The 26,538-nt window shown below is 41.8% G+C and overlaps 1 protein-coding gene across 1 annotated transcript in view; it reads left to right on the top strand.

Annotated features, from left to right (window-relative positions):
- Nucleotides 1-26,538, top strand: part of LOC138763194 (trans-2,3-enoyl-CoA reductase-like) — a 144,630-nt gene that overhangs the window by 89,029 nt on the left and 29,063 nt on the right. Inside the window, exons 6-7 of the mRNA XM_069936978.1 lie at nucleotides 1,369-1,474; nucleotides 18,839-18,911. Coding sequence (XP_069793079.1) covers nucleotides 1,369-1,474; nucleotides 18,839-18,911 — 179 coding nt within the window. The remainder of the gene's footprint in view (nucleotides 1-1,368; nucleotides 1,475-18,838; nucleotides 18,912-26,538) is intronic.

Below are 26,538 nucleotides of genomic sequence, written 5' to 3'. Positions count from 1 at the left end.
CAGAAAGTAAAGAGCTTTATAATCTGACAGTATATACAGAAAATAGTCTTTGTACATCTGTGCATGAGCTTGATAAATCAATTATCATGAATTGAAATTTAACAAAAAATATTGTTGCTGTTCAGTAGAAAAAAAAACTGGTGATAAATCGGAATACTGCTGAGGAAAAGGACTTTGCCTCCAGTTCCCAACCCCTGAAACAATCAGGAAGATATCAGCACCCAAGGCCCTTCAGGGCCTTCCTTGCCATCGAAACTTCATAGATCCCAGTCCTGATACCTGGTTTCCCAGCAACCCATGGCTTGATATGAGGCCTTCTACCACTGAACCCCTCGCAGTGCCCTCTCATGTTGTTGGGTCCTCTCCCCACCTTCTCCTGCTCTGGATCCATGTGCTGATCCACTGCTTTCCTGGAGCCCACAACCCATTGTAGTCTGGGCACCATCTTGGGCATGGATCTCTATGGGTTCTCTGATGTTTAACAAAAGACACTGCAGCCACTTTTACCTTAAGAGTTTCCCCATCCCCTGCACAGAGATGGGGGAAATAATCAGCCAAGCAGTAGAATTCCATGGAGGAGTACAAAGGCTGGGACCTGACTCCCCATGCACCCAAGTCCTCACCAGTACACCATCTTGACAATCAACATAGCAACATAGCCCATCTGCAAACTTGATAAGAATTTGATCAGAGACCACACTTCCCATGTAGAACAACATGATATGCCAGGGTTCATAGATTAATTAGCTAGCATTCAATTGAATCTCAGCTGCTCTTTCCAAGGCCCTTATCATTGCATGCCATCAGAGAATCTTCAAGTCAGCCAAACCTGGCCTTAGCCTCATGCATGAGTGACAATTGGTGCAAGGTTTTCATTGGCTCCCATTGCCCAAAGAATGTAGGGCAATAACTGGTCCAGTTTCTGGCATCAATCCATAGTTGGGAGAATACAGGCAAGAGTCACCTGGAGAGATGTTTGAAATGCTGAACTCATTTGGCAAACTGCATCTTCAAAGAGGTCTTCACAGCATAGATAATAACTACACATTAGACTAACAGTGTTGAAAAGGATTGAATTTGGATGATTAGGCCATTTTCCAGACCTTGAAATTTGCTTCCCTAAAGATCTCCTCTTGGGAAAATTACATTGCCACTTGTGTTACTCATGACCAATGCTTTAGACATGATTCTCCAGTTTGTTGGTCTGCCAATCCAAAATATTTTCTTGAATTCAATGAATCATCTTGAGTAAAGAAAAAAGGTGAAATTGTTGAATTTTAAAAATTGCAATCTTATATAAGAAATGCAAAAACTCAAAATGGCTTTCCAATGACCTTTGCCTTTTGTTTCCTTTTACTCTTCCATCAGCTTGGCTTGCCTCTGTCATTCTCTTCACTATGTCAAGCAAATCCTTGAAACACTCTTCCTGCACAGCTTCTCCAGTAAGAACTCTACTCTGAAGAATATGCTGTGGGTGAGCAAGTGATACAAAGCACAAACAGGTTGTTGCTGCTTCACAGTTCCTTTTACTCCACCACCTCTCCCCCCCCCCCCCCCTCCCCCAACCTGACCTCCTCTTCATCATCACCTGCAGTTTTATTGTGTATTGTCCAACATAATTTATTTCTTTAATGTTTCATCACCAAGGCTATGTCAAAAATATAACAACATCAGCAGGTAGCTTCAATAAATCTTTACTTAAAGCTTTAGTTTTTGTTTTACAGGGTACTATTATAATGTCACAAAGGATAGCACTGATGGTGAAGAAAGCAGAGAGCTGAGGTAGACTGAAACAAGAGCTGGGAACAAAATGCAATCTGCCTTTTATTTCCCTTGGGACTTAACCAGTTTATCTTTTGAAAAACTGAGAAGCAGATTACTATGCATACCACTTTGTTTGTTTCATTTTAATAAAATAAGAAACCAGTTCAGAGTTTGTTTTTAAAACCTCAGCTTTTTTTTAAAAAAATGAAAAAATGAATTAAGAGTGCATATTTATTGGAAAAAGTGGTGCTTCATTGTTAGTTAAATTATGCTTTATTTTGACTGAACTAACATAGCAATTTATAGGGAATAAAGGCAGCATGGTCTGCAATATTAGATTACTGCAGCGAGCAGACTCAGTCAACAGGAAGCCATTCAGCAATAATAGTTGAGCCTGGAAATTTGACTGCACAAGTTGTGCTTTTAAGATCAGTACTGAATTGATCACCAATGTCAAAATGTTTTCACAGTCACACACCCACCCCCTCACACACACCCCCACCCCACACACACCCCCATCCACACACCCCCACCCCCCCACACACACCCCCACCCCACACACACCCCCATCCCACACACCCCCACCCACACCACACACACACACCCCCACCCCACACACACCCCCATCCCACACACCCCCACCCACCCCACACATCCCCAACCACCCGACACACCCCCACCCACCCCACACACACACACACCCACATGTTACTTGCAGACTTTTTATTCTGTCCACTGTAACAAGTCCATTTGGACTGCTAATGCCACAATTAGCAGTAATGTAGGATCAGTTTCAGGGCAGAGGACAGCAATATGAGGAGACCCATACACCAGGTACCAGCTGGCTCCCCTTCCAGGCATTGCTCCCTTCTCCTTTGGCAGCTTTTATCACAGCTGGTCATTCACTATCACAGGGAACAGACCTTCATGGTCTGGTGACCTTTCACACAGACAAGGGCATGCCAATGGGTTCAAGCATTAACTCTTCAATACGAGGGAATCAGCATCCCCTCAACTGCATCTGATAAAATAGTGCAGGAATTGAAAAACAACTGAAGATTTTCAATGCTTACAAGAGGATAGAGACAGGCCGCAGAATTGGGCAGAGAAGTGGAAGATGGATTTCAATCTGGATAAGTGTGAGGTGATGCATTTTGGAAGGACTAACCAGAAGGCTGAGAACTAGGTTAATGGTCAGTTCATTAAGAGTGTGGATGAACAGAAGGACCTTGGGGTGAAAATCAAAACATCCCTCAAGGTCACTGCACAGGTTAATAGGATGGTTAAGAAGGCCTATGGGATCCATTAATAGGGGGAATAGAGAGGATATATTACTCTACTTTCTGCCCGGACCGGGGCCTCCGCTGGAATAAAGGGATCCTATTCGGCTTGGAAAGTAGGAGGTGGCGGCCCTGGTCCGGGCACAGGGAAAGCAGCGGCAGCCCCGGACCGGGTCCGGGCAGAGGGTAGGCGGCAGCAGCCCCGATCCGGGCAAGAGCTAAGGGGAGGCGGCGGCCCTGGCCTCGGTCCAGTGAGGCAGGTGGAGGGCCCGGTCTGGGCAGAAAGTAGGAGGCGGCGGCCCCAGTCCGGGCACAGGTAAAGCAGCGGCGGCCTCGGCCCTGGTCCGGGCAGTATGGACCGACCTAGGAGGGGAGGCAGATCCCTCCAGCCCGGGTAAGAAACCTGCATAGGAGAAGGCCACTCCAATATAAAACCTACGACCCAAGGACCTCGCTGCCACGTCCCAGCTTGCTTGGCCATGGCACACGAACCATGGGTGTAAAGGGTGGGGCCAGTACTGCGCGCACTGCACTCCACCTAAAAGCTCCTTTGCGCAGGCCCGAGGACAGGTCCACGTCCTCCCCCTCCACGTCCTCCCCCTCCACGTCCTCCCCCTCCACGTCCTCCCCCTCCACGTCCTCCCCCTCAAAAGATGCTCACAAACTCAAGCTAGCATGCTGGAACATCAGAACCATGCTAGACAAGGCTGACAGCCATCGACCTGAATGTCAGTCTGCCCTCATTGCACATGAACTCCTCAGACTTGACATCGACATAGCCACTCTCAGTGAAGTGTGCCTTGCAGATGTAGGCAGCCTCCAAGAACGCGGCGCAGGCTACACACTCTACTGGTCTGGCAAGCCTATGGATGAATGACGCCTATCTGGTGTAGGCTTCATGGTCAAGAACTCCATTGCCTCCAAACTCGAAAACCTCCCGACAGGCCACTCGGACCGGATCATGTCCATGCGACTCCCCCTTCAAAACAAGCGTCGCATCACCCTCATCAGTGTCTATGCTCCAACCCTCCAGGCGGAACCAGCAGAAAAGGACAAGTTCTACACTGACCTGCGCAACCTCATTCAACGCACCCCTACAGCCGACAAGGTTGTCATCCTTGGCAACTTCAACACTCGCGTCGGCAAAGACTCAGAAACCTGGCCAGGAATCCTGGGCAAGCATGGTGTCGGCAAGTGCAACGACAATGGGCGCCTCCTGTTGGAGCTCTGCGCATAACAGCGGCTTGTCATTACAAACACCCTTTTTCAGCAGAGAGACAGCCTGAGGACTACCTGGATGCATCCCCAATCCAAACACTGGCACCTCCTGGACTACGTCCTGGTGCAAGAAAGAGACACCATGGTCATGCCCAGCGCGGAATGCCACACTGACCACCGGCTGGTTCACTGCAAGCTCAACCTTCACTTCAAGCCAAAGCCCAGGAAGAGTAAATCCCCCAGAAAGAGGTTCAATGTTGGAAACCTGCAGTCAGACGAAGTGAAAGGAAACTTCCAGGCAAACCTCAAAGCAAAGCTCGAGGATGGAATCCACCTCACGGACTCGTCCCCTGAAACCCTCTGGGATCAGCTGAAGACTACCATACTGCAATCCACTGAAGAGGTACTGGGCTTCTCCTCCAGGAAAAACAAGGACTGGTTCGACGAAAACAGCCAGGAAATCCAGGAGCTGCTGGCAAAGAAGCGAGCTGCCCACCAGGCTCACCTTACAAAGACGTCCAGGCCAGAGAAGAAACAGGCCTTCCGTCGCGCATGCAGCCATCTTCAGCGCAAACTCCGGGAGATCCAAAATGAGTGGTGGACTAGCCTCGCCAAGCGAACCCAGCTCAGCGCGGACATTGGCGACTTCAAGGGTTTTTACGAGGCTCTAAAGGCTGTGTACGGCCCCTCACCCCAAGTCCAAAGCCCGCTGCGCAGCTCAGATGGCAAAGTCCTCCTCAGCGACAAGATCTCCATCCTCAATCGATGGTCAGAACACTTCCAATCTCTTTTCAGTGCCAACCGCTCAGTCCAAGATTCCACCCTGCTCCATCTCGCTCAACAGCCCCTAAGGCTAGAGCTGGATGAGGTCCTCACCCAGGAAGAGACATATAAAGCAAATGAACAACTGAAAAGTGGCAAAGCAGCAGGTATGAATGGAATCCCCCCAGAGGGGTGGAAGGCTGGCGGCAAAACTCTGCATGTCAAACTGCATGAGTTTTTCAAGCTTTGTTGGGACTAAGGAAAACTGCCTCAGGACCTTCGTGATGCCATCATCATCACCCTGCACAAAAACAAAGGCGAGAAATCAGACTGCTCAAACTACAGGGGAATCACGCTGCTCTCCATTGCAGGCAAAATCTTCGCTAGGATTCTCCTAAATAGAATAATACCTAGTGTCGCCGAGAATGTTCTCCCAGAATCACAGTGCGGCTTTCGCGCAAACATAGGAACTACTGACATGGTCTTTGCCCTCAGACAGCTCCAAGAAAAGTGCAGAGAACAAAACAAAGGACTCTACATCACCTTTGTTGACCTCACCAAAGCCTTCGACACCGTGAGCAGGAAAGGGCTTTGGCAAATACTAGAGCGCATCGGATGCCCCCCAAAGTTCCTCAACATGATTATCCAACTGCACGAAAACCAACAAGGTTAGGTCAGATACAGCAATTAGCTCTCTGAGCCCTTCTCCATTAACAATGGCATGAAGCAAGGCTGCGTCCTCGCACCAACCCTCTTTACTATCTTCTTCAGCATGATGCTGAACCAAGCCATGAAAGACCTCAACAATGAAGACGCTGTTTACATCCGGTACCACACGGATGGCAGTCTCTTCAATCTGAGGCGCCTGCAAGCTCACACCAAGACACAAGAGCAACTTGTCCGTGAACTACTCTTTGCAGACGATGCCACTTTAGTTGCCCATTCAGAGCCAGCTCTTCAGCGATTGATGTCCTGTTTTGCGGAAATTGCCAAAATGTTTGGCCTGGAAGTCAGCCTGAAGACAACTGAGGTCCTCCATCAGACAGCTCCCCACCATGACTACCAGCCCCCCCCACATCTCCATCGGGCACATAAAACTCATAACGGTCAACCAGTTTATCTATCTCGGCTGCACCATTTCATCAGATGCAAGGATCGACAACGAGATAGACAACAGACACGCCAAGGCAAATAGCGCCTTTGTAAGACTACACAAAAGAGTCTGGAAAAACAACCAACTGAAAAACCTGACAAAGATTAGCGTATACAGAGCCGTTGTCATACCCACACTCCTGTTCGACTCCGAATCATGGGTCCTCTACCGGCATCACCTACGGCTCCTAGAACGCTTCCACCAACGTTGTCTCCACTCCATCCTCAACATTCATTGGAGCGACTTCATCCCTAACATCGAAGTACTCGAGATGACAGAGGCCGACAGCATCGAATCCACGCTGCTGAAGATCCAACTGCGCTGGGTAGGTCACATCTCCAGAATGGAGGATCATCGCCTTCCCAAGATCGTGTTATATGGCGAGCTCTCCACTGGCCACCATGATGGAGGTGCACCAAAGAAGAGGTACAAGGACTGCCTAAAGAAATTTCTTGGTGCCTGCCACATTGACCACTGCCAGTGGGCTGATATCGCCTCAAATCGTGCATCTTGGCGCCTCACAGTTTGGCGGGCAGCAACCTCCTTTGAAGAAGACTGCAGAGCTCACTTCACTGACAAAAGACAAAGGAGGAAAAACCCAGCACCCAACTCCAAACAACCAATTTTCCCCTGCAACCGCTGCAACCGTGTCTGCCTGTCCCGCATCGGACTTGTCAGCCACCAACGAGCCTGCAGCTGACATGGACATTTACCCCCTCCATAAATCTTCGTCCGTGAAGCCAAGCCAAAGAAGAAGAAAGAAAAAGAATTACTCTACAAATCTTTGTTAAGACCACACTTAGAATATTGCATTCAGATCTGGTCACCTCATTACAGGAAGGTTGTGGAAATATGGAGAGGGTGCAGAGGAGATTTACCAACATGTTCCCTGAATTGGGAAACAAATCTTATGAGGCAAGATTAGCAGAGATGGGACTTTTCACTTTAGAGAACAGGAGACTTGATAGAGGTCCATAAGAGGTAGACAGCCAGCTCCTGTTTCCTAAGGCAGGATCAACAAAAACCAGAGAACATATGTACAATGTTTAGGGGAGACATCGAGGGAAGGTTTTTTTTGTCCCCCATAAACAGTTGTGGGTACCTGGAATGCCTTGCCAGAAATTGTGGTGGAAGTGAAACATTAGGGACATTTTCGAGACTCTTAGACAGACATGGATGAATGAAAAATAAAGGGATATGGGGTCAGGAGGGTTTAGTACATTTTTTAGGAAGGAAAAGTGGGCTGAAGGGCCTGTACTGTGCTGTATTGTTTTATGTTCTTACTGTAAATTACAAAACATTTTGGTCAAATTTTTCAATATTTTAAGAATTTCATGTTTTATGCCTGCTAAAAAATAGGGACACAATCCAGATTAAGGACGAGCATGTGAAATTAGAAAGAAAACAAAGAACAATTTTAATTCCAGTTTTACTGGCCAAGAAGTTTCTTCAAACAACTCCAAGAAACAGTTCCGGAGCATTGTTATTTTTCGGCAGGAAGCCCTTTAAATTAATCTCAGGTGTGATTTTTACGAAGGCCGGAAATGTCATTGACAGCTACAACAGTCAAAATTAATTTTCCCTGAAAACATTCAAACTGCATGTTTTGTTCTTATTGACCTGTGGAAATCTCCAGTTTGGCCTCACTCATATGTTGACTGCTATACCCATGGAGATCAGGAGCACATTCAGTTTCCCCACACTCAATTCAGGATCTGCACCTCATGGTGTAAATACAAAAAACAACTAAATCATGAGATGCAGCTCAGTAACAGGCCAATCTGGCTAATGAGCCAGTTCTGCCCAAATAACACTAATTAACCTGCAAGTTCAATACTTTTTGGAGGGTGGGAAGAACCAAAGCACCTGAAGGAAACTCCTGCAGGTCAGGAAGGATGATCAATTTTATTTTTTAAATAAAAAATGAAAGTTAAAAATCAAATGCACATTCACCACTGCAGCTGGCAGCTTGTTCCAAACCCATTACACCCTGAAAAAGTTCTCCTGAAACATTTCACCTTTTGCCCTCATCCCATAACCTCTAGTTCTTGTGTCACTTAAGAGGTTGCAATTATTGCATCTAGACCCCTCAATTTTGTACACGTCTATCAATTGTCTTTTTTTCTGTTGATTCACAAAATAAATTCCTAACTTATTCAACCTTTCCCAACAACTCAATGAGCCTCAGGAATATCCTTGCATATTTTCTCTGTATTCTTTCCATTTAGTGATACTTTAATGTACTTAGGTGACCAAAACGGCTTACAATACTCTAAATTTGGCCTCACCAATGTCTTATGCAACTTTAACATAACACTCTTCCTAAAGTTCAACAACCTCACATTTGTCAACATGAAATTCCATCTGTCATTTGTTAGTTCATTTTTCCAACAGATCCAAATCCTACTGAAGACTTTAAAAGCTGTCCACTGCACTTCCAAACTTAGCATCATTTACAAATTTGCTGATCCAAATTAGCATGTTGTCATCTATATCAAAGATTTAAATGATAATGGACACAGCTCTGATCCTTGTGGCACACCACTAGTCACAGGCCTCCAGTCAACCAAGTATCACTAACGGCCACAATGCCATATGCTGATCTATGCTTCACCTTGCCTACAATACTTCCAAAATTGGCAACTCAGAACATTATTCCGACCACACATCACCTTCTGATTCCTACCTTTGTTTACAGGAATAAGATGTTTTCCCATGACCTCTCCACTATCTGCTTTTGTCCTCATCCTTCTATAAATCTAGTTGAAACCTCCCAAAGAAGTACCAGCCAACCTTCTCACAAGGATATTTGTCCTCTTCCAGTTCAACTTGCCAGTAGGGGGGAACTCAACTTCCCTGGAAGGAAGGCCAATAATCCAAAATTCCAAAGCCATCCCTCCACCACTACACATTTAGCCATATTTTAAGATGTATTAGCCTCCTTTTTCAGGCGTTAATTGAACATAGCAACCCTGCTGTTCCTTTATTGTGGCACCCAACTTCCTGACAGTCCCTTTGCAGAACCTCTTCAACTTTCCTACTCATTTTATTGGTCCAAATGTGGACTACAAGATCTGGCAGTCACCCTCTCACTTAAGAATGCCATGGACTCAATTCAAGACATCACAAACCCTGCCCCCTGGAGGCAAAATAGGATATCATCCACAGACCCTCCAATCTGTTCCCCATACTATTGAATCTACTGTCACTACACCTCACTTCTTCTCCCTTTCCTTTCTGAATCAAAGGAATAGGTTCCATGGCAGTGACCTGACCACTGTGGATTGTCTTTGGTAGATCATCCCCTCAGAATTATCTAAAGCAGTGAATTTGTTGAGGAAAACAGCTATCAGGTTACCCTATACTGACTGCCTTTTCACTTTCCTTCTCCTGACAGTCACTATGCTACATGCCTCCCTGCTACCCCGTCTATCATTCCACTGCCTCCCAAATTAGCCAGAGGTCACCCTGTTTCTGCTCCCTACCACAGTCTGCAGTTGAATTCACTTTCCACCTATAAAGGCATTAGGGACACAAGTGGCTTCCTGACTTGCCATATCCTTCAAGAGGAGTATACCACTGCCATTCCCACCGTGCAATAAGAAAATGCCTCTTCTGACCAAAGTAGGTTCTCCTCTAGTGGTGCTATCACCAAAACCTTTATCTCCCACTTTTACACTGGACCACTCCTACAATGGATGCATCACTTATGATATCCTCTCTTTCATTGCCTAGAATTAATTAGTTAATTACAGCCACCTTTTAACAGGTTGTTTTAAAGTATTCCTCTCTTACTCACTTTTACACCAACACCTGTCACTGTGGGCAACATGGTTAGTGTAGTGGTTAGCATAACAATGTCACATCGCCAGCGATCGAGACTAGGGTTCGAATCTTGCGCTATCTGTAAGGAGTTTGTACATTCTCACTGTGTCTGTGTGGGTTTTTCCTGAGGGTTCTGGTTTCCTCCCACCATTCAAAAATAAAATGTACTGGGGGTACAGGTTAATTGGGCAGTAAGGACTCGTGGGCCAAAATGGCCTGTTACTGTGCTGTATGTCTAAATTTAAATTAAAAGAAGTATCTGCCCTATATAGGTCTGCAAGACCTCAGATTTCTCACCTAGGGAGTGCAGTCATGGTCTCCTCAATCTCTACTTGTATGGCAAAGCTGCCATCACAGGAATTGCCTAATGAATCTGTGTTGCATCCCCTCAAGAGTAACTGTAAACTTTGAAAACTTATTTAAAAGAAAAGTTTGGAACTAGTCTATGATTACCTGAGAGTAGCTGCTATGAAGACTTAATTACAGACACTGCAAATAGTAAAAAAATTACAACCATGTACAGCAAATTGCAATACAAGGAAAATGATGAAGCAATATATTAACCCAAACAAAGTTGGGTAAAAAGATTTAAATATACAAATAAAGAATGAAACATGGAAAGAACTATGTGCAGGTACAATGATTAATAGAATAAATACTTGGTTTCGTATGATATGATACAATTGGCTACATAGACTATATGTTACACTTCAAAAGTTAAAAGAATGAAATCCAAAACTATTGGACAAATACTTCCATTGTAAACAAAAAATTGGAACAACAATACACACAATTTGGACATGTATAAAAGTGAAAACTTTTTGGGAGGATTTAATCCCAATATTAAATAGAATTACAAAAATTAGGATACCAAAAGACCCCAAAATCTTCCTGTTAAACAACATAAAAGATAAAGAATTAGGTCTAAAATTAGACAGACTTCAAAAGAGATTTATTAAGATTGCGTTTGCAGCAGCATAAAGTGCATAATGATAACTTGGAAAACGGAAACAACCTTAAAAATACAACAATGGTACATAGAGATGAACAAGTGTATTCCATATAAAACAAAATTACTTGCAATTTATTTGAACAAATTTGGGAACCATACATAGAGTATATTAGAAACCATCAATTTCAGACCTCCATCTCTTGAAATGATAAGATACAATTACAAAAATAATTAAATTTAAAATATTGGATGACATGATTTCTTTTTCTTCTCTTTTGTTTATTTATTCCTTCTTTTCCTTCTTTCATTTCTTGCTTTAAGTTGTGGGGCGGGGGGGGGAAGGGGGGAAATGAAAATGTCACTGTGTATATTTAAATGCTGAATACTTTTATATATTGTTACTAATGTGGTTTTTGGTGAAGTACTAAATAAAAAAAAATTAAAAATAGTAACTGGAGGAGTCACGTGATGGAGTAGTGGCTGGTTGGAGAATATCAGCCCTCTCCAGAAAAGAAGAAAAAAAATGAAGGAAACACAAAGCTCAAGAAAAACAAAACACAACAAATAAAAGATAAAGGTGTGGAGAAAAGAAAGAAAATGGCATCTAAGAAAGAAAAACCAAAAACAATGAGAAAAAAAGAAAGAAAGACACTGGAAGAGAAAGGAGAAGGCCTTACCTGCATGAAGATGCAAGGACCCGCTGTGGACAGAGGAGCCCGCTCCCTGATGTTAGTGGAGACCCCGCAGGGTCATGACCTCCCGACCGCGGGACTGAGGAGAAGAAGAAGAAGAAGAAGAGGAAGAAAAAGGAAAAGAAAAAGAAGAAGAAGAAGAAGAAGAAGAAGAAGAAGAAGAAGAAGAAGAAGAAGAAGAAGAAGAAGAAGAAGAAGAAGAAGAAGCTCTGCAAATAGAAGGTAAAATGAATGGACAGAACATAGATTAAAAAAAAAATTCAAGAACAAATGAAAGCATTAAAAGAATGGTTGACACTAGAATTTAGTGAAATGAAAAGAAAAATGAAAAGTACAGAAAAAAAGTGAGTAGAATAGAGCTGGTCATGACAGAAATAGAGAAGAGATTAGAAAATGAGGAAGAACAAGTAATGGCTGAAGAAATGGAAGTGAACGACTTAAAAAGAAAATTGGAAGAAAGTGACAAAAAAAGTTAAAGAAACATAGGAGTTGTTAGCTCAGAAGATGCATATAATAGAAACCTATAGTAGGCAAAACAATATAAAGATAGAGGGCCTAAAGGAAGATGAAGAAGGCAAAGGTATGAAAGAATTTATAAAAGAATTGATCCCAAATGTCCTGGGAATGCCAGAAATGCAGGAAGGAATGGGAATAGAAAGGGCACACATTAGCCCCGAAACCACAGTCACAACAAAAACCAAGATCCATTTTAGTAAAATTTCTGAGACACATGGCAAGAGAAAACATATTGGAGAAGGCAATGAATAAAATTAGAGGAGACAAAAATCCATTCGAGTACAAGGGTCAAATTTTTTTTTTTACCCAGACATAAGTTTTGAACTCCTAAAGAAGATGAAGGAGTTTAACACAGCAAAATCGATCCTATGGAAAAAAGGCTATAAACTTATGTTAAGATATCCAGCAATGCTTAAAATAGTTATCCCGAGGGAGCAAAACAGACTGTTCTCGGATCCGGAGAAAGCACGAGAATTTGCAGAATGCCTGCAGGACAGAAGGAGAGATGAAGAGATGTAACAAGAACAAAGAACGAAGACAAACTACATATAAAGATGTAAAAATAATGTACAAGTAAGAACTAAAGAAGGAAAGAAAAGGGAAGTAAGGGAGAAGGGGGGAAAAAGAGGAGGGAAAAAAAAGAAGAAAAGAAGGGGAGGTTTGTTTTAATGTGAAGATAAAAATCTTTTGTGGAGGGGGTTGGGTGAGAGAGAATAACAGTCACTGTGAAATCAGTTGACATTTGTGAGTGGGTTGGCAATCCAAATGGAGAGGGGAGTTGTGGTTGCACAGCCAGGGACAAGGGGCAACTCAGAGAGGGGGGGTGACACTTGGGGTTAAGGGAATTTTAGATGTGGGAGTGGTTGAAGTAATTTATGTTTTAGAAGTGTTCTCAGACATTGAGTTCAAAAACGGAAAACTGAGAGATGAAAATGGGGAAAAGGGCAAAGGTGGTGGTGAGGAAGTGGAAATGAGGTGTAAACAGATTATGAGATGGCCATGTTGAACTATATGACTATAAATATTAATGGAATACATAACCAAATCAAAAGGAAGAGGCTATTAAATTTACTGAAAAAAAAAATAGATATAGCATTCATGCAGGAAACATATCTAACTAAAGTGCAACATAATAAATGAAGGAGCGACTGGGTAGGGTACATAACAACAGCATCATATAATTCAAAAGCCAGAGGTGTAGCTATATTAATCAATAAAAATGTACCAATCAAAATTCAGCAGGGAGATATGTAATGATAAAGTGTCAGATGTATTCAGAATTCTGGAATTTGGTCATTATATATGCAACTAATGAAGAGGATCAAAAGTTTATGCAAGATGTTTTTTTGAAGATTGCAGATACGCAGGGGAGTATATTGATAGGAGGGGTCTTTAACCTTAACTTGGACCCAAAGATGGATAAAACTGGACAAAAGACTAGCAGAAAGAACAAAGTGGCCAAATTTATGGTTAAATCGATGCAGGAAATGCAACTTCTGGATATATGGAGGAGGCAGCACCCAAAGGAGAAGGAATATCATTATTATTCAAGTAGACATAAAACATACTCAAGGATTGACCTGTTCCTGTTGTCAGCCCATATCTAAGGGAGAGTTAGGAAAATGGAATATAAAGCTAGATTGTTATCTGATCACTCACCCCTGTTATTAGCAAAAGAACTGGAGGACATCCCACCAAGAACATATAGATGGAAATTAAACTCCATGCTACTTAAAAGATAGGAATTTAGAGAATTGATCGAGTGCCAAATTAAAATCTACTTTGAAATAAATACGGAATCAGTGAAAGACAAATTTATATTATGGGATGCAATGAAAGCCTTCATTAGAGGGCAGACAATAAGTTATGTAACTAAGATGAAAAAGGTCTACAATCAGAAAATAGCTGGAAAGGGAAATAGTAAGTACAGAAAAAGAACTAGCAACAAGGGAAGATACAACAAAAATAAGAAAATTGATGGACAAAAAAATAAAATACAAAACATTACAAACGTATCAGGTAGAGAAGAACATAATGAAAATAAAGCAAAAGTATTACGAGCTAGGAGAAAAATACTAGCCTGGCACCTTAAAATAGAACAAGCTAAAAGAACTGTATTGGCATCAAGGAAAAAGGAAAAACAAATTGCATACAACCCAACAGAGATCAATGAAAACTTCAAGGAATTCTATGAGCAATTATATTGAACTGAGAATGAAGTGAAAGAAGACAAAATAGATGAGTTTATAGCTAAAATTGAACTACCAAAATTGCAAGAAGAGGAGCAAAACAAATTGATAAAATCATTTGAAATAGAGGAAATACAGGATATATTAAAAAAGCTACCGAAAAATAAAATGCCTGGAGAGGACGGACTCCCAATAGAATTCTATAAAACATTTAAAGAGTTTTTAATTCCTCCTCTCCTGGAAGTAATGAATTAGATAGAAGAAACACAAATCTTGCCAGATTCATGTAAAACAGCAATAATTACAGTAATACCAAAGACAGGGAAAGATCAACTAACACCAGCATCATATAGACCAATGTCTCTACTTAATTCAGATTATACGAAAATAGCAAAACTATTAGCAAAAAGATTGGCCGACTGTGTACCAAAAATAGTAAAACTAGATCAAACTGGATTTATTAAGAAAAGACAAACAATGGACAATGTCTGTAAGTTCATTAACTTAATCCATGCAGTACAAGGAAATAAGATACCAACAGTGGCTGTTGCTTTAGATGTAGAGAAAGCCTCTGACAGGGTAGAATGGAATTATTTATTCAAAGTATTATAGAGATTCAACCTACCAGAGAAATATATTAATTGGATTAAAGCATTATATAAGGGACCATTGGTGAAGGTGACAGTAAATGGATATATATCGAACCAATTTAAATTAAGCAGGTCAACTAGGCAGGGATGTCCACTATCTCCCTTACTGTTCGCTTTAGCAATAGAACCATTGTTAGAACTGATAAGAACAGAAAATAAAATAAAAGGGATAAAAATAAAAGAGAAAGAATATAAAATCAGTTTATTTGCAGATGACATCATAGTATACTTAGCAAAACCAGAAATATCAATAAAAGAATTACATTAAAAAATTGAAGGAATATGGAGAAATATTGGGGTACAAGATCAATGCAAATAAAAATGAAGCAATGCCATTGAATAATGCGGATTACACAGAATTAGAAAAGAATCACCATTTAAATGGCAAACACAAGCAATCTGATACCTAGGTATTAGATTAGATAATAATTTAGGCCACCAAAACAAATTAAATTATCAGCCATTAATGAAGAAATTACAGAATGACTTAAAACATTGGAATGAATTACCATTAACACTGATAGGAAGGGTAAATTGCATTAAAAAGAATATCTTCCCAAGGATACAATACCTATTTCAATCGTTACCTATTCCCTTAACAGAGAAATTCTTCCATGAACTAAAGAGAATAATAAGGACATTCTTATGGAAAGGGGAGGGAAACCGAGGATAGCATTAGATAAAGTAACTGAGTGGTACAAACAAGGTGGTTTACCGCTACCAAACTTTAAAAAGTATTATAGAGCAGCACAATTAAGGTATCTATCAGATTTTTATCAGACAAAGGAAAAACCAAATTGGACTAAGATAGAGCTAGATAAAATAGGGGAGAAGGTACCAGAACATATACTTTATAAGTGGGATGAAAAACTGCTGCAACATTTGGAAGAAGATTCATGTAGAAAGGAAAAAAAAGCAAATTACCAACTACCAAAATTATTATTGACGCAAAATCAACTAATCCCTTTCACAATAGATAACCTTTCCTTTAGAGAATGGGAGAGAAAAGGAATTAAAAGAATAGAAAATTGTTTTTTGGGTAATAATTTATAATCATTTGAACAAATGAAGTACAAATATGGAATAACTCATGGTACAATCTTTGCATACCACCAACTGAAAACCGACTTAAAGGACAAAATGGGAAGCAGACTGAGGTTACCAGAAGGAAGCAGCTTTGAATATATGATTACAGACACAATGATAATTAAAAGATTTATAAAAAACATGTACATCAAGCTGCAAGAGAAGGAAAATTATGAAATAAGCTATAAACCCAAACAAAAGTGGGAAAAAGATCTAAACATAAAGATAAAAAATGAAATATGGGAAAAGTTATGCTCCGGATCTATCAGAAATATAATAAATACAAGGTTATGCATGATACAATATAATTGATTACACAGGCTATATATCACGCCCCATAAGTTAAATAAATGGGATCCAACATTATCAGATAGATGTTTTCGCTGTAAGAAAGAAACGGGAACAACAGTACATGCAATTTGTGCATGTGAGAAAGTGAAAAAGTTTTGGGAAGATTTAAATCAAATATTAAATAAAATCACAAAAAGCAACATACCAAAAAATCCAGAGATCTTTCTTCTAAGTAATATTAGAAGTAAAGAATTAGGCCTCAAACTGGATGAAGCATAAAAAAGATTAATTATGATAGCCTTAGCTGTAGCAAAAAAATGTATAATGTCAACTTGGAAATCAGAAGAAAGCCTGAGAGTACAGCAATGGTACATATAAATGAATAAATGTATTCCATTGGAAAAAATAACATATAATTTAAAAAGTAAAGTCACATTATTTGAACAAATTTGGGAACCCTACATGGAACACAACAGAGAGGGCCTACCGTGGACCTCCACCCCCTAAAATGATAGAATGAGAAGAAGATGAAATGAACTGACCCAGTGTGTAAAAGTAGATGACACAATTTTCTTGTTTATTTTCATTGTGTGATGACATTGTTTAATGGGTTTATTGTATTGTTCATGTTGAACATTTAATGGGTTTGGAGGAGGGAGGGAAGGGAGGGGGAAAAAAGGGGAGAAAATGCCACTGTGTATATTCAAGAGGGAAATGTTTGTGTGTACTTTGATTAATATGGTTCATAGTGAGAAAAATTAAAATTTTTTTAAAAAGTAACTGTAAACTTCTTGAATAAGGAGAGCAAAACTCTTCACAGTAATTAAGGTAGGGATTCACCATGGCCTCATGCAATTGCAGCAGGACATAATTACTCCTTTTATCCACTCTTTTTGTAATAAAGACTAACTTAAACTGACGCTCCAGACATGCTTAGAGGAATGAAGATTGATCCAATCCAATTAACCATCTTTCAAATATTAAAACTTATATTTCATGTAAAACAACAACTGTAATGCATTTTACATGTTATCTAAGGTTAATTGTGCAACCACACATTCCTGGTAGATGTTCTCTTTTTTACAATTGGATCAAGGGGTCAAGGGGCTGGGCAGCATGAGCTTCTGTGAGAATGTACGTCATATTCTCACCACTTTTCACTTGCAGTTTTTGGTGTCTCAGCTGTTCAGGCAGTTTACTTCACAAACCTCACTTCTTGGAGAAATGTCGACTAACTTGCTCATGGAATGGGTTGTAGTTTAAGCTTCTCGAATGTGGTCACTATATCCTGATTCTGCTGAGTTCCATTCAGCTGGAGGCACAACGATCTTTACAACTATCAGGTTTTAGTATAGCCCAATGGTCAGTGAGGTGGAGAGAGATCTATCTGATGGATCTAGAAGAGCTGACTGTAGGCCATTCACTAGAGGCAAGGTTTTTCTGCATTGGAAACTGCCCCTTAAATTCCCCAAATCTTGCAGTATCTTTTCCTTTGAGGATTGGCCTTTCAACTTTCTCTTCTGAGCCTTGAAGAAACAATCTCAGGCCAGCTGTGGTGAAAGGCTGCCCCAAGGAGGGGAGATAGCTGCTCCCATGGTTGTTGAAGAAGACCAGAAGTTGGTCCAAGATGACTGCAGAGTGTGGGATGATCAGTGCCAGGTTATGCTGGCTCAGTCCTTGCACCTCAGTGATGTTACACACATGATGCCCCAACATGAACTTTCATACCTTGGGCTCAGGCCCAAAATGCTGGATATCTTTTAGCTGGATGCTGCATGACCTGCTGAGTCTCTCTAGCACCTTTTTGTATTGCACAGGAAAGAATAGCTCTCTTGCATCTGGCTATATTTCCATTGTTAGCAGCCACACTGAAAGACTCAAAGGTTTAAATATCAATGCAATAACAACATTTGCAGAAGCAACACAGCCATTGGTTTTGTTCTAAGACAGATTTTCCATACTTTTATGGAAGAGTGAGCATTTAAAAATTAAGTGCAATTCATGGAAAATGAAACTTGGCCTTAAGAATACAGATATTCCAAAGAAGGAGGTGATACAAAATCATATATGTTATCCTGCCACAATTTTCAGGCATTAAGATATTCAATTGTTTACAGATTGTAAATGTTGAAGTTAATATATAATTATTCTATTATTTAAATGGAAAATTGTACAGTTACATTTTGTTTGAAAGATGAAGGATAAACAAAATTCCAACTGCATGTTGGAAGAGAAACTTTAATCTTGTTTCCTCTTAAAATATATTGACCTACAATTTCATTTATAATGCTAATTGCAAAGAAGCATTTGATCAACCAATGAAAGTGTTTACTTCTGAGTTGCAACAATCAATCTTGATACTTTGAAATATCTGAAATAATATTTATTGAAAGGTTAATTGTATTTAAGACATTTTAAAGCCACAAAAAGGAATTTAATATGGATTGGTTTTTTTTCCAGGCCTGTGCATTTTACTGGGGATTTACCATTTGGATGGCTTATTACATCAATCACCCTTTGTATACACCTCCCAGTAGGTACAACACTTATTGTATGGTTATAATTCAGCTGTCGTGAACTCTCTTGCTCTTTTATATTTCATCTTAGAGTGTTTAACAGTTTATGTGATAAACAGTTCAGAATATAACAAGATTAATTTCCCTCTTGTATCCATCATGCTTGCAGTGTGACTATATTTGAGACAGTTTAGTCAAGATTAACATAGCATAAGAACATAAGACATAAGAAATAGGAGCAGGAGTAGGCCATCTGGCCCATCGAACCTGCTCTGCTATTCAATGAGATTATGGCTGATCTGACAATAGACTCATCTCTACCCACCTGACATCCCCATATTCCCTTAATTCCCTTACTATGTAAAAATATATACAACCTTGTCTTAAATATATTTACTGAGGTAGCCTTCACTGCTTCAATAGACAGTGAATTCCACATATTCACCTCCCTCTGTGAAAAGCAGTTCCTCTTCATCTCCATTCTAAATCTACTACCCTGAATCTTGAAGCTATGTCCCCTAGTTCTGGTCACCCTCAACATTGGAAACAACTTGCTGACCTCTTATCTCTGCCTTTCCTAATTTTATATTTTCTATAAGATCCCTTCTTTCTAAATTCTAGCAACTACAGTCCCAGACAACTCAATCACTTCTCAAAGGTTAACTCCTTCATCTCTGAAATAAACCTGGTGATTCTCCTCTGCACTGCCTCCAAAGCTAGTACATCTTTCCTCAAGGAAGGAGACTAGAACTGCACATGAGATGTGGCCTCACCAGTACCTTGCAGCATATTCCCTGCTCTTAAAATCCATCCCTCTACCAATGAAGACGAACTTTATACTTACCAGCTTGATAGCCTGCTGCACCTGCAAGCCAACCTTTTACAATTCATACAAAGCTCTCCAACGTCCTTCTGCTTGGCAGCAATCACTTGTCATTTAAATAGTATTCTGATCTTCCATTTTTTCTTCCAAGGTGGATAACCAATATTGTACTCCATCTGCCAGACCCTTGACTACTCACTTAACCTATCTATATCTCTCTGCAGACTCTCCATATCCTCTGCCCAATTTGCCTTTCCATTCAGTTTAGTGTCATCAGCAAACCTAGGTACACTACCCTCTATTCCCTCTTCCGGATAGTTTATGTCTATCTTGAATAGATGTGGGCCCAGCACTGACCCGTGTGGAACAGCACTTATCACTGATTGCCAACCAGGAAAACACCCCACGTAGGCCAACTTTCTGCTTTCTATTGTTTAACCAATCCTATAACAATGATAATACATCACCTCCAATTCTATACATCTTTATCTTCTACATAATTCTTTTATGCACCACCTTATTGAATGCCTTCTGGAAATCCAGGTGAACCACGTCCATCTGCTCCCCTCTATCTACCACACTCATTATATCCTCAAAGAACTCCAGTAAATTTGTCAAACAGAAACTGCTTCTGCTGAATCCATGCTGTGTCTGGCTGATGAATCCATTCCAATGCCTCGCTATATCTTATTTAATGATAGCTTCAAGCATTTCCCAACTAGATATTAGATATTAATTAGATATTAAACTAACTGGCCTATCATTCCCTGCCTTTTGCCTACATGCTTTTTATGAATAGTGGTATGACATTCTCATTTTCCCATCCACTAGGACCTGCCAAGAGTCCAGAAAATTTTGATAAATTACCACCAAAGCCTCAGCTTTAACTTCTGCTATTTCTTTTTGTGCCCTGGGATGAAATCCATCAGGACCAGGGGACTTAATCTCTCTTTAGATTTCAAACTTTCTGAGTACTATCTCTCTTGTGTTAGCTATTATATCCAAGTCCTCATCTTCCATCACATCCATAATATCTGTCTTTGGCATTTTCAACATGTCCTCCATTGTGAATGACAAAATAGTCATTCAAAACCTCAACCATTTTCTCAATACCCAGTATCATTTCTCCATTCTTATCTTCCAAGGGACCACCTTCACTTTAGCCACCCTTTTGCACTTTATATAATTATCAAAACATTTACTTTTTTTAAAAACTTAAACTTTTACTAAACAAATCAAGAAATCTAGAAAATTTTACAGAACAGAGACAACATTTCAAAAGTATTTCATAGCTTTTGAAATATCTTGAGATGTCGGGTGATGCATTATTTTCCATTATTTTTCCTTATCTATTTATTGCTGCCCTAGTGGTTATATATCATTGGATGATTTTTGATGAGTTTGGGGCTGAATCATCCACCAGTGAATTAATTACACCTTCCTCAATTGGAATATATTTTGGTCTGTTGTAGGCTTGTCAACATTCTAGTCAGGTTATCTGTGGGTGATAATATGTTGAAGGCATGTCATGTGCAGAGAATGGGAAGTAGAATTAGACATAAATAAACTACCCATTTGTGCTGTTTGGCTGGAGATGAAAATGCTTTGGCTGGTACAAAGGAGGCTGAAGGGTGAACAGGTAGAGGTACACAAGATAGAGAAGCAGAGGACAGATAGCCAAAATCCTTTTCTCATCTCAAGGGTGTCTAAAACAGAAGGATGTGAGAGGAATTTAAAGGAGATTTTCGATTGTAATTTTCACACAAAGTGGATGACATCTGGAACTCACTGCCATAAGAGGTGGTGGAATCAGATACAATCATTGCATTTAGACACATAAATGGTCAATGATACAGTCCTTGTAAGGGCAATTCGGACAAGTGCGGATGGGCAAAAAGTTTGGGATGAACAACCTTTCCTGGGTCCCACACTGAGCTGTGCAGGTCTGACTCTTAGACCTTTCATACTGCAGTTAGGGTTAGGGTTGAGTGACCATAACCTTCTGCCAGTTGATGTAGGCCTCATCCTCTTAGCATGGCTGACAGGTCTTTGGCTAATCTGTGGTAGTCATATGCCTGTCTTTGTGTTTTCTCCTGTATAGCATTGTTGGGCATCTCCTTACACGTCTGAGAACCCATTTTCATGATCTCGCCAATAAAATCCATATTTTAGCTCTTTAGTTCTTTAGGTTCAACAACTCGAATGAACATTTATCACTCTGCTAGGTTCAGTGTGGTCTTCTTATGCTTCAATGAGGGATTAGTGCTTTCCTTAGCAAGGTATTATGCATAGCTTCTGGGAGAAGATGGTTGTGGTTTGGCATAGATAGACCTTGTGATGCTTTCTGCTACTGCATTGATTTTGATAGGCTTTGGTGACTCTGGTTCCATCTGCTAGTCTGAACCTGGAGATAAGCACCATCCCAAATTTAACACTTTCATTGCTGCATCAAAATCCTGGATTGTTCCATTCCTCGTGACACAATGGGAGTACCTTCCCACATTTGTACAGCAGATCAAGAGGCATCTATCATTCCCATCTCAAGAACAGCTGTTGACAGACAATAAAAATAAAGCAGCCTTGCTATTATCATTCAAAATGGATTAAAAATAATGCCTATGGGAAGACACTGTGGTAACAAAGGTTCACCTCACCTCTGTACTCAATTTAGCACTGTACACACCAAGTCAGAACTTGTTTGGCTATTTGATAATTCTTGACAATTATATATATACAAGCCACAGATTTAAAGATGGGCTGATGTACCAACGTAGTTGATGCACAGTGGAAACAGTTTAAATCCATGTACAAAACTTATGTAGGAGATAGCTGTTGTGAGAATCTGTTCTCTGAAGAAAGAAAATCAATGGCATGGTGGTAGTAAAGGGACAAAAGGAACATTATATGAATGACAGTCTCACACAACAGGATGTGTAAGAATCCAGTACATTATCAGAGGTAACAACAATGAATGTGGGAAGATATTTGTACAAATGAAAAAGTTCGAGAAAGAAAGACTGTCAGTAACAAGTCCAGATATCGTGATTATCTCTCACAAAACATCTTTTTTCAGATTTTGAGAAGTCGTTTCACTGACTTAAAATAAGCATTGATCCTGAGGCGACAGTAAATTTTAATTAAAAGCAAAACACAGCTGCAGATGGGAAACATGTTGAACGTGCATGCAGCTACATTGAGACTAATCTTTAATGTGTTCTCAAACCTAACTGTTATCACATCTCTCTCCTAAGGCCAGAATGGAAGGTGAATAAATCCTGTCACAAATGCAGCACAAGTGGATGGGCACACAGCAACACTACCCTAGTTTGGATAGTTTTTTTTTCATTCAATCCAATCCCATGAAACACATACCCAGTAATTTTCTACCCCAGCACAGAAATGTACTGCATGTACTGATCTCTTTTTTTCTTTGGCTTGGCTTCGCGGACGAAGATTTATGGAGGGGGTAAAAAGTCCACGTCAGCTGCAGGCTCGTTTGTGACTGACCAGTCCGATGCGGGACAGGCAGACACGATTGCAGCGGTTGCAAGGGAAAATTGGTTGGTTGGGGTTGGGTGTTGGGTTTTTCCTCCTTTGCCTTTTGTCAGTGAGGTGGGCTCTGCGGTCTTCTTCAAAGGAGGCTGCTGCCCGCCAAACTGTGAGGCGCCAAGATGCACGGTTAGAGGCGTTATCAGCCCACTGGCGGTGGTCAATGTGGCAGGCACCAAGAGATTTCTTTAGGCAGTCCTTGTACCTTTTCTTTGGTGCACCTCTGTCACGGTGGCCAGTGGAGAGCTCGCCATATAATACGATCTTGGGAAGGCGATGGTCCTCCATTCTGGAGACGTGACCCATCCAGCGCAGCTGGATCTTCAGCAGCGTGGACTCGATGCTGTCGACCTCTGCCATCTCGAGTACCTCGACGTTAGGGGTGTGAGCGCTCCAATGGATGTTGAGGATGGAGCGGAGACAATGCTGGTGGAAGCGTTCTAGGAGCCGTAGGTGGTGCCGGTAGAGGACCCATGATTCGGAGCCGAACAGGAGTGTGGGTATGACAACGGCTCTGTATACGCTTATCTTTGTGAGGTTTTTCAGTTGGTTGTTTTTCCAGACTCTTTTGTGTAGTCTTCCAAAGGCGCTATTTGCCTTGGCGAGTCTGTTGTCTATCTCATTGTCGATCCTTGCATCTGATGAAATGGTGCAGCCGAGATAGGTAAACTGGTTGACCGTTTTGAGTTTTGTGTGCCCGATGGAGATGTGGGGGGGCTGGTAGTCATGGTGGGGAGCTGGCTGATGGAGGACCTCAGTTTTCTTCAGGCTGACTTCCAGGCCAAACATTTTGGCAGTTTCCGCAAAGCAGGACGTCAAGCGCTGAAGAGCTGGCTCTGAATGGGCAACTAAAGCGGCATCATCTGCAAAGAGTAGTTCACGGACAAGTTTCTCTTGTGTCTTGGTGTGAGCTTGCAGGCGCCTCAGATTGAAGAGACTGCCATCCGTGCGGTACCGGATGTAAACAGCGTCTTCATTGTTGGGGTCTTTCATGGCTTGGTTCAGCATCATGCTGAAGAAGATTGAAAAGAGGGTTGGTGCGAGAACACAGCCTTGCTTCACGCCATTGTTAATGGAGAAGGGTTCAGAGAGCTCATTGCTGTATCTGACCCGACCTTGTTGGTTTTCGTGCAGTTGGATAATCATGTTGAGGAACTTTGGGGGACATCCGATGCGCTCTAGTATTTGCCAAAGCCCTTTCCTGCTCACGGTGTCGAAGGCTTTGGTGAGGTCAACAAAGGTGATGTAGAGTCCTTTGTTTTGTTCTCTGCACTTTTCTTGGAGCTGTCTGAGGGCAAAGACCATGTCAGTGGTTCCTCTGTTTGCACGAAAGCCGCACTGTGTCTATGCTCCAACCCTCATGCAGGAAACATATCTAACTAAAGTGCAACATAATAAATGAAGGAGCGACTGGGTAGGGTACATAACAACAGCATCATATAATTCAAAAGCCAGAGGGGTAGCTATATTAATCAATAAAAATGTACCAATCAAAATTCAGCAGGGAGATATGTAATGATAAAGTGTCAGATGTATTCAGAATTCTGGAATTTGGTCATTATATATGCATTATATTGCCCAGGAATCCTGGGCAAGCATGCATGGCGTCGGCAAGTGCAACGACAATGGGCGCCTCCTGTTGGAGCTCTGCGCAGAACAGCGGCTTGTCATTACAAACACCCTTTTTCAGCAGAGGGACAGCCTTAAGACCACCTGGATGCATCCCCGATCCAAACACTGGCACCTCCTGGACTACATCCTGGTGCGAGAAAGTGACAAACAAGATGTGCTCCACACCAGGGTCATGCCTAGCGCGGAATGCCACACTGACCACCGGCTGGTTCGCTGCAAGCTCAACCTTCACTTCAAGCCAAAGCCCAGGAACAATAAAGCCCCCAGAAAGAGGTTCAATGTTGGAAAACTGCAGTCAGACGAAGCGAGAGGAAACTTCCAGGCAAACCTCAAAGCAAAGCTCGACGTTGCAACCCGCCTCACGGACCCGTCCCCTGAAACCCTCTGGGATCAGTTGAAGACTACCATACTGCAATCCACTGAAGAGGTACTGGGCTTCTCCTCCAGGAAAAACAAGGACTGGTTTGACGAAAACAGCCAGGAAATCCAGGAGCTGCTGGCAAAGAAGCGAGCTGCCCACCAGGCTCACCTTACAAAGCCGTCCTGTCCAGAGAAGAAACAAGCCTTCCGTCGCGCATGCAGCCATCTTCAGCGCAAACTCCGGGAGATCCAAAATGAGTGGTGGACTAGCCTCGCCAAACGAACACAGCTCAGCGCGGACATTGGCGACTTCAGGGGTTTCTACGAGGCTCTAAAGGCTGTGTACGGCATGTACTGATACACACCACTCAAATCCACAAAACCAAAAAAGGTGCATTTCACATAACAGGAATTAAATATAAGGGAAAGGATGTGTCCTGCCTCAATGACTACTGGCCTGTCGCACACACATCCATTATCATGAAGACCTTTGAGAGGCTCTTCATGGGCCACCTCAAGCTCCTGCTGCCCCCATCACTGGACCCCTTGCAGTTCGCATACAGATCCAACTGTTCTATGGACGACGTGATTGCCAACACCCTCCATCTAGACCAGGGGTGTCAAACTCAAATTCACGGAGGGCCAAAATTAAAAACTTGGACTAAGTCGAGGGCCGAACTAAATATTTATTGAAAATTTTCATCAACATCTGCATGTTTTCTCTTCTTTCAATATATGTAATGTTAAACTTTAGGATATAACTTTAGGAGGATAATGTTACAGGTCAGGAGTAGGTAACTCAAGTTCACCCTTTGCTTGACCTGAGGGAAACATATTTGGTCCCTGTGGAGATGTAGTCAGCATTCACAGGCTGTGTCCATTTTGGCCTGCATCAGGACTCAGCATTTCCTGCTCACTCCTCAGGCTCTAGGCCTCTATTCACCCTCGACCCACCATCCCTCTACCTGACCAGTCCTTTACCCAACCTCTACTCACCCCTCACTCCACTCGCTCTGCCTCTACCCACCCCATCCTATACACGCCCCTCTACTGCCTCTCCCCTCAACCTGTTCCTCCCTCTACCCATCTCTCACCCTCTAATCACCCCTCCCCTACTCGCCCTGCCCCTCCCCTTTTACCTCTTCCCTATCCACCCCTCCTTCTACTCATCCCTCCCTCTAACTGCCCCTCACACCACCATAACTTCCCCTGCCCATTACTCCTCACCTACACCCTCTGCCCACCCCTGCTTACCCACCAACTCAGGCCCAGCGCGCTGC

This window comes from Narcine bancroftii, chromosome 1 (genome assembly GCF_036971445.1).
Source record: "Narcine bancroftii isolate sNarBan1 chromosome 1, sNarBan1.hap1, whole genome shotgun sequence".
In the NCBI taxonomy this organism is placed as follows: Eukaryota; Metazoa; Chordata; class Chondrichthyes; order Torpediniformes; family Narcinidae; genus Narcine; species Narcine bancroftii.
This window is presented reverse-complemented; position numbering and strand designations above follow the sequence as displayed.